This window comes from Micropterus salmoides, unplaced genomic scaffold (genome assembly GCF_014851395.1).
Source record: "Micropterus salmoides isolate LMB-PRFRI ecotype aquatic unplaced genomic scaffold, ASM1485139v1 Ms_hic_scaffold_25, whole genome shotgun sequence".
In the NCBI taxonomy this organism is placed as follows: domain Eukaryota; kingdom Metazoa; phylum Chordata; class Actinopteri; order Centrarchiformes; family Centrarchidae; genus Micropterus; species Micropterus salmoides.
This window is the reverse complement of record NW_024041706.1, coordinates 46,791-56,292: the sequence shown is the minus strand read 5'-3', so window position 1 is coordinate 56,292 and position 9,502 is coordinate 46,791. Positions and strand designations below refer to the sequence as shown.

Here is a 9,502-nt window from a genome sequence, read left to right as displayed (position 1 = left end):
GTGATTATAGAAAGCAAATTATGTAATTCTGAGCACCAATTACAAATTTGGGACAATAAAATATCTAGATTACAAAATAACTAACATGAGAACATAAATTAACTTATTAACTGTATAAACAACTTTGACATGTTCCTTGTAACACGTTTGTAGTAGTTGGTTTGTATCCTGAGAAAACTATGTGTCAGAAAAGTGTTACGAGTTTACACTAATGTAAGTACAGTTATCGATCAAGCCAATAAAGAAAGTGAATGACACCAGATTATTCTGTTGCCTAGAACAAGCCATCTTTCATCGACTTATTTGATGTGGATTAGATTTGCATGGTGGAAAAATGATCACAATGGGCCTCACGATTAAAGCAAGTAATGCAGTCCACAAAGAAATAGGTTACACTTCTGTGTAATTTTTCTCCCTCTTTACTTTCTGAACTACATATTGAATTGAATTGAATTTATTTCAGGGTAAAACCTTGAGTTGTATCATCTCATTTTCTCATATACCTAAACATAAACACAATACATACACAGACAACTAATGCGTCGTTTATCAATATGCCTCATGACAAATGTAACATACGGGATAAAGTCACATATCTGACACTATCATTCCTACTCTCAATCTGACTGTCCTGGAAAGCACATTTAGGACCCTACAGCTCACTGTGGTGTTGAGTTCTAGCTGAATCTTTGAGTGCAGCTTTGTTAATGTTGGTAGCAGCCCTGATTGCAGATTTCATAGATGTCTCGATCCAAGCGTGAGGGAAGGCTGTGTGTTCACCAGCAAAGTGCACCCTGCCTTCACTTCTGAAGAGCTCCTTGGCGTACTCTAAATGTTGGTAGGGTGTGAAGAGAGCGAAGCCGCCCAAGCTGTAAGGATCCACGCTCCACCTCTTTACCACCACCTCTCTCCATCTATCCCTGACTTGCTCGCCGTGGATCTTTGTCAAATCTCTCAGAGCCAGCTCTTTCAAGTCTTCATCACTCGCTCCTTGGAAGAGAAGGGAGTCATCAGACCAGGTGTAGGAAGCCAGGAGGACGCCGATGGTCTTATTTTTTGGGAAACTGTGGCTGGGGTAGTATATGAAACGAGAGGGGCCATCTGTGATGCTCTTTCCTCCATGGATTCCATCTTTCTCCCAGAACGTCTCGTTAAAGGTGAGGATGATTTTAGTGGAGCTTTCATAGTGGACCCCCCTCAGGGCTTCCATCTTTCTGATGGAGAGAGGTGGATCAAAGTCCATGAAAAGGGCTGCTTTGGCCGTGGTTGTTACAAGAACGACGTCAGCAGAAAGGTCTTTTAAAGAGGCATTTTGGCCTGTCTGGTAAGAGACAGTTACACCCTTATGTGAGTGGTGGATGTGTTTGACCTTAGAGTTGAGGAGGATGGGGACATCAAGGACATTGAGAAAAGCTGTGGTCAGGAGGTCTGACCCACCGGTCACTTCATAGTACCTAAAAAACAAAAACACACATTTTTTGTCTCATAGAAGTGAGTTTGCATTACGTGATGGCAACACTGTTTGATAATCTATTCAGGAGATTCTGCAGACTTTCATATTCATTTGGCCTGAGGCTACTAAAACAAGTATGTCAACTTTTAGTTATCCCTGCCAGCAGCTTTCTCTGCTTCCTGGCCTATATAGTAAAGGAGCAGTAAAAAGCCGGTTGTTGTTAAATTAATACATATTAAAACACAGACGCTAGTCATAGTAAAGAATAAATTAAATTAAAGCAGCAGCTCTTGCTTTGAACCAAGCATGTCCCAAAATAGCAGAATTTGATGGCACTCCAAGTCTCTATTGTACAGTGTATATACACAACCATATAAATGAGCGCAACTATAGCCTATGTGCAACAGAGGGTTAGCTAACAGTGAGAATAAATATAGTTATGTATTTGTACACTATCCTAATAAAGCAATCTGAATGCTTCAAATGATGTCCTTCACATTTGAAACCCTTCACCCAAACCTTTCCAACACCAGAATCCCAGGGGAAGTCCAGCAGTTCATGTAACTATAAAAACAATTGAGACACCACACAGCAAATTGCCAGGTTTACAGGTGAGGTGAGAAAGTCTGGATTAGAACTTCTCTCTCAAGCTCTCTTTTATTTTTACCAAAACTACTTCCATCACGGTTGTATGATGGCTGGCTTGTCACCCCCCATTGGAGTGTGGGCTTTCAAAACAGCTACAAACTACTACTATTTCTATAAGGTGCGGTCTGATGACACTACTGTTTTGTTTCAAGTATCCCCAAAGACATAACACATTCCTAACACTGTTCGGAAAAAAAATAATTTTGTGTTAAATCAAGCAGTCTTACTTAGTGCTGTCGCTGACGTCGCTCTGGATGTAGATCATCTCAGTCAGCGCCAGGTGCATGAGGCTCTGTTCATTGAGTAAGTCTCCGATCATCCTCAGCGCTTCTCCACTCAGCCCACCTTCTTTTTTCAGATACTCCTGTGAAACAACACACAGATGTTTTCTACACTCAGTGTTCAATCCCTCAAATTGATCATTAAAAAAAATCAACAGCTGAAAACTGTGTTACAAACTGTATTGAGGACACGTGTTTTACCTTCACAGAGTAATGGTCATATTTTGTCAGTGCAGCCCAGCAGCCATGAGCCTCCACCTCATCTTTCACCTTCAAATAAGAAAAGGAAAATGTAAGAGAACTTGTGCTGGTATTGTGAGTGTTCACACACGCAAACTGAGCTTCGATATGTCTCTATAATTAGCCATGATCGAGTAACTCAATCATTACCAGAAACAAAAAGCAAACCAGTGGAAGCTGTTGGAGACAAGACAATGTATTCAATTGAACCCACTGACAGCAATGTCAGTGCTAACATTTTGTTAAAGAGTGAAGTATTGAATTGACTGACTTGAAATTTTTTTCAGGAGTAGTGTTACTGTAGGGTAAACCTTAAATAGTTTGGCGAATACCTTACCATGATGCTAAATGTTATCGTTAACATCTGAATGTACGCTTTACGGCAAAATTTGGACCTCTACATTAGCGACACGCACATTTGAGCTGTTGATCTATTGCAAACCATCTTGTCAGTCAGTTCAAAGTTGTTTTTTTCATCAAGGCCCTTTGACTCCATCCCTCTGTCCTTTCCTCTTACCTTCTGCAAAGCTTGCTGTAGCAGCTCGTCAGCTGACTTCCCTTTCTCACTTCTCCGCACATTGTAATTCAGGATATCAGGGTTTGCTTTTACGGCGTAAGTCCTCTTCCGCAACCCATTAACCAGGTAAAAGGTGTTGGGGTCATCCATGGTGAAATTTTGCAGCTTGACTCCCAGCTCATCAGCAAACCAGCGGACAATGCTGTTGACAGAGGAGTTAATGGTGGCAGAGTTAGCCTGTATTTGTAAGGTCTCTTTAAGGCATGTGAGCTGAGAGTAACTAAAGAAAGATCCCAACAGTCAGCAACTACTGTTGATGTGTAAGTGAGACATTCAGTGGTGGCAGTAGGCGTGGGCTGGTTACTGGTTTGAAGGAATCCCACAGGTTGTGTGCAGCCCCCCCCCCCCCCCCCCCCCCGGTTGCAAGCAGTCAGTCACCTAATTGTACGATGGCCAAAGGAGGGGAACCCCTGAAATTTTTCCACCATTGAAAAAAACTGAGGCAATACGACAAATATGGTATCCCATCTACGGGAACACCAACCGTCCCTCTTCGATAAATCATAAGCTGGTTTCACCCCTCAATTTACTTATATTACTTAGTCTAACAACATTTGAAGGTGTAGGAGGGCGTATCACTGTGTCCTGCCCCTGGAGCCCTGGGGTGTCGGAGGGCCATGGGGTTGGTTTCCGCATTGCCTGGCCTGGGGTGGGTCTGGGTTTTGGCCCTCTTCGATGGGGCTGGGTCCCTGTCTGGGGTCACGGGGCTTGGGGGTTTCTTGCTCTGCCTGCACTCAGGGGGATGGCCTTCAGCTGGGCTGGGGTACTGTCAGCCCTGGTTCTCCTGCATTCTCGCTCCCTGGTGGTGGGAAGCTCCCCAGCACTGTTCTCTCCCTCGGGGAGGGGCATGGCTGTCCCTGGGACATGTGCTCTTGTGTCCTTTGTTCTTGGGGGGAATTGCTGGGTGCCCTGGCTACTGGGATTGATTCGGTTGTGGTTCAGAGCTGTGCACTGAGAATTTCATCCTGGATTTTTGTTTGGCTGTTGCTGGCAGCCTTCGCTTTTCCGGCGGTTGGGGGGACGGCAGACTTTTATTGGCGGGTGCACGACAACCTACACGGCGCGTTTGCTGCCGGGCTGGGACTTGCTGCTGTTTGTTTTTTTCTCCACCCCAAGCCCCCCTCCCCGTTTTCTTGCAGGTTTAGTTGCTTTCTGCAATTGGTGTTTCCCTCTGCTATTTCTTGTTGTTCCCACCTGAATCCCCGTTCTCTTGCAGGTGTTGTCCTTTCTCTGTGGTGTCTGTTTGTGTGGTGTTTGTGCCCTCCCTCACCATAGGTTACACTTATTTGGATAGTTTACCTACAGAGATTATAGTATTTATAACATTTCAGTTTATTATTACAGTTTATTAGGTGTAGCTGAGATTCAACCATACAACTGTTTCACAAATACACCCATTTTCTGATATTATACCACTGTGGTTAGGTTTTGATTAGGGCTAATGTTCCATGCACATGTACATATTTAATTGTTCGTTTAAAGGAAATGACATTAACTCACCGGTGATAACTTGGGATCCTCATGGCTCCCAGCTCAGCATACCAGCCCTCTTTTTCATTTCTGTAGGTCTCTACCCGTCCTCCGACACGGCCGCTAGCCTCCAATATGGTGACCTTGTTAAAAGAAAAAGTCTTTTGATTTCTGAATTTTTGTGATCTCTATTAAAATAGAGGAATTACAATATGTGTATGTGTGCCATGTTATGGTGGGACACTTTGAACCCAGAGATAGATTTTTGCAAGCACATACGTCATATTGTGGAGAAATCTCATTCATGTAGACTAGAGCAGAGGTCACTAATAGGCGGACCGCGGTCTGGATCCGGACCCAGCCGCCGTCCTCTCCGGACCGCCGACCTACAGCCCATTTATTATTGAGACTTACTACCTCGTGACGGAGCGTTTCTATTTTACCCCGCGCAGCTTTTCTAGCATTTACTGTACTGGTTTAGAGGACCAGGAAACTCACAGACCAATCGCATGTGTTCCAATCGTCTCATGTGACGCTGCTTAGCCAATCAAATCTGTGCACACCGAGGCTTGCGAGTCGAGTCCGCGAGATTCACCAGAGACGTTTTGGAAACACACCCGAATTGAGGAGATGAAAGATAAAAGAGATTTCACATGACTTTTAATCAAGAATGTACAGATTTTTACATGTACATTCCTCCCACGGGCAGTTCAAAACCAGAATATCTCATAGATCTCCAATATGCTAGCTGGAGCTCACGTTTCTCACTGAACAACAGAAAGTAGGAAAGTGGTAGCTCTGTAAGAGGAAATGAAAGAGAAGAGGAGGCATTACAGCTGTTCATTTGTTATGATGTGTTGAGTGTTTATTATAAAATTGGTTAAGACTACACTTCATCACTTCAAGCTACACTTTTTATTTAATTTTTTCTAAAAATTAGGCACTTTAGTTTACTTAAATTTATAATTTATTATTTGAATAGTTATTATTTATTATCCCTCCAGTTTGATGTGAATACAAATATTATTTGATTTGACAGTCCGTTGTTGATTAAAAACATGTGTTGATACAACTATAGGTTATAGTACTGAATGATAACGCAAGTTCGTCGTTTTGATGTTCCGGACCTTTGCTTCAGGAAATGTTCTCTAACTAGACCTCTTTGAAATCTAATTGAATACCCCTGGACTAGAGTATTGTACAACTATAATCCATAACATTTGAGTATGCATCTGTCAGCTTGTTTTAATGCTTTACTGCCCCCCTGTGGGCCAACAATACAATTTAAGTACCTTTAAAGTATCAACCTGTTGCATGTACCTTGTGACCTGCATCTTGCAGTAACTTGGCAGCCGTCAGTCCAGCCGCGCCAGCTCCAACGATAACAACATGGTGAGATGTATTTATGTGTGGGAGGCCGGTCTGCACAGTCTGCAGCAGCACATTGTAGTCTTTGTCCTCCAGACAATCAGCCAGATGCTCCTTCAGGCTGACAGTAGAAGTGTAAATGGGGTACAACGTGAACAGCAGCACACTGACAGCAACTGGAAACACATTAAGAAAAAAACACACCACTTACTCCAACAGGGAACTCATAACAAAAGATTTTAACCTTCCTTGATTTTAGGATATTACATTTAGCAAACGCACAAGTGAAGAAAATTTTTCCAGGAGACCAATATTTGTGTCCCATTTGAAATCAGAAGTCAGCATTGAGTTACTTTAAGTTATTTACTTAATTTTACTTGTGTCATGTATGCCATGTGTCATTTAGCTATGTTACGCAGTTATATACTTACTTTAACTCAACCATTTTCCTAAACTTAACCAAGTAGTTTTGTTGCCTAAACCTAACCAAACTGTTTCCATTTCGCAATGTTAACAATTTTCTGGCAGACAGCTTTCCACAATGTGATGCAGATTGGCACTCTTCGCTTCCATTTCATCATAATTGTTCTGTTTCAGGCAACCAAATAGGTTTATTTTGCTGTATGTACATTATTCTAGGTATACTTTTTGCCGGACATGAATATAAATAATGACCCCAAAATTTGTTTCTAGCCTTTGAACATGTCGTCTACCTTGCACTTTGTACACTGATAATGATCTGTGTAAGGAACAACTACTAATGTGACTAGACATCTGCAACACTGACTGGGTTTCTCTATTATATGTTTACATTTCTTCTCAATTGGTTAAACACTGTAATCAGGCTTTTAAACTAAGATTTCAAAACCATAATGGACCCAGTGCACCCATTTCCCTAAACTATAAACACTTTTCCCCTGTTTTGACACGTTTCAAATTCTACACAACTCTACACACAAATCCCTTCATTTCTCATTGCCTACACCATGTGGTCATTTAGAAAGCACAGACATTCGATATTGTTCACTCAAGTCAGCACAGCTTGAGCTCAGTTAGCACACAGCTACCCAGGCGGAAACACTAAGAGTCATAATTGATAACACACCAATCAGAAGCTTCAATGGATGAATAAAACGAGGAGATGTGGAGGAGGAGGAGGTGGATGACGAGATTATCTGGCCTGTCCCAGACCAAAGACGGGATGATGGGGCAGAATGATTATTTGCTTTTGTTTGGTGTGTTGTACTGTACAGTACATTAAGAAATAAAAAATGTGCAAATGTTTACATTTGTTGTGTCTTTTGTTGTGTTCATCATGTAAAAAGATTTTTGAGGGGAAGAACCACAATTATAATTACTTATTTTTGTAGCAGTTGTATTGAATTTTATCTCACCAGTGTGTAATACTGTATGGTAGTGTGTGTGTGTGTTTGATGGGTTGTGTGTTATGTCTGAGGGCAATGTTTTTTTTTTCAGCAAGATTGAATGGTTTTGAGTGAGGAGCTTCATTTTGACCTGAAAATAGGAAGTTTGGGGTATTGGGTGAGAAGTTATACATGTTTGTATAGAGTTTTGAGCAAAGTTTCAAATTTCAAAAAATGTGTTTAGGTAATCCAGAAAAACTTTAAATGCAAATAGCAATATGAATTATTTAAAATGAGACCAGCAGAATTTTTATTCCTGAAAATGACACATTGTTTAGAGTGAGTGGGGTGAAATCAGGAAATTCCACTTTTTCTTCTTCTTGGCATGTGACATACAGTCTATGCCTGAAAAGCCCAGGAAAGACTTGCGTTTCCTTATTTCATCAAGTGGTGATGAAAGGTTATCTGTACACAAAACCTTGTGATCAAAAGCAGAACTACAGTTAGTCATTCCTACAGTCTGCAAAACTGCAGACAGGAAAAAAGATTTATGAACTGACCAAAGCAAAGTTGCACGTACAGCACATACTTGAAAGCACAGAATAATTACAATAACACCTTAGTCTGTAAAATCGAAATCCAGCAGGACAGAGGTGCAGTCTGATACAAAAGAAAGAAATTAAATATATTTTTATGTACGTTCTTGGAAATATAAAAAGTCACAGTTTTTAATGGTTTGTTTAAATAAAAGAAAACACATTATTGCTGCATAATTCTTACATAATTTCCACTTCACCCCACGTGGATCCATCCTAGTTTGGAAGCTTGCCTTTCTTTTCGTCTTTGGTGGCATGAAGAGGAGAAAGAGACAAAGAGGAGACAAATGTTTAAATGCAAACTCCCGACAGAAGTTGCATCTCAGACAGTAACTGTTCACATTCTGTCTGCCTGTATAACAAAAAATATTATTTGTGAGATCTGCCTGATTTGTTCATTTGATGATGTTCATCCTGTGTTTTGTCTGTTTTATTTCAAATATCTGTTCTGTCTTGTTGTGGAATTGCTAGTGTTTCTCAGTTATTTAGTCTCACTTGTCTGTTCTGTGTTTTGTGTTCCAGTTAGATTCTTGTCTTGTGTTTTGTAACCTGTGTTCTGTCTGTTCCCCCCTGTCAAAACTCTGCCTACCATGTTGTCTGTGCTACTTGTTTCCTGTTGTGTTTAGTTTTGGTCTAATGTTCAGTCTGTGTTTGTGCATTTAGGTTTTAGTTGCCCCTGGTCTGCTGTCGCGTGCGTTACTTCCTGGTTTATATTGTAATAGTTATTGTCTGGTGTTTTATTCATGCTTGGTTTCTGTCTGACTGGTTGCCTTGGTTTTTATTCTGTTTCATATCACTTGACAGTATGTGAGTCAGTCTAATTTCCTCATGTCCTGCCCTGCTTGTTACTTGTTACCTGGTGTTTACACCTCCACCTCACCTGTTACTGCACTCAGCCTTAACCCTGACAGTAACAGGGTTTAAACAAAAAAAACCAACACTATTTGTTTAGTTTATGATTAATCTTATTTGTTTAGCTTATGATTAATCTTATCATTCAAAGTAGCATACTTTAATGAATACACGTTCTGTCCACCTATTGACAGCATTTGTAATATTAATTGTAATGCACATTTTACACATTATGTATATTGTTTAAAGTAACAAGATTTTATTATTGCTGAGCTTATTTTCAATATATTTTCATACTGATAATATTATGTATCTTGTTTCATTTAACATATTTTGTACTCACATTTCTTGCAGTGTGATGATATTCATGTTTTGAATTAAATTTTAATTTCTCTCTGTTCTATTAGTAGTCACTGTAGTAATGATGTAACTTTTCACTCAGGGTCTGTTTTCATCTGATCTTGTACAGGCTATGTCATGTTTTTAATTTAAGATTAAATGATATAGTTATTTTGAATGAAATGGCTGATTCCTACCTTTCAAGGAGCTTGATCAGCAGAAGCTGTTACAGTGTGCAGATGTGAAAGCATTGCTTTCTTATATACCATACTTTGCCTCAATGCTGGATTTTTTTTTACTCACCCAACTCACCT

The 9,502-nt window shown here is 40.5% G+C and overlaps 1 protein-coding gene across 1 annotated transcript; it reads right to left on the bottom strand.

Annotated features, from left to right (window-relative positions):
• Positions 1–6: 6 nt before the first annotated feature.
• Positions 7–9,485, bottom strand: LOC119918947 (L-amino-acid oxidase-like). Its single transcript, XM_038739538.1, has 8 exons — positions 9,386–9,485; positions 8,182–8,242; positions 5,990–6,213; positions 4,700–4,812; positions 3,140–3,341; positions 2,584–2,652; positions 2,329–2,465; positions 7–1,454 (listed from the first exon to the last, which is right to left on the bottom strand). The coding sequence occupies exons 2-8, from the start codon at positions 8,210–8,212 to the stop codon at positions 653–655; spliced, it is 1,578 nt and encodes a 525-aa protein (XP_038595466.1). The 5' UTR covers positions 8,213–8,242; positions 9,386–9,485; the 3' UTR covers positions 7–652.
• Between the last annotated feature and the right edge of the window lie 17 nt (positions 9,486–9,502).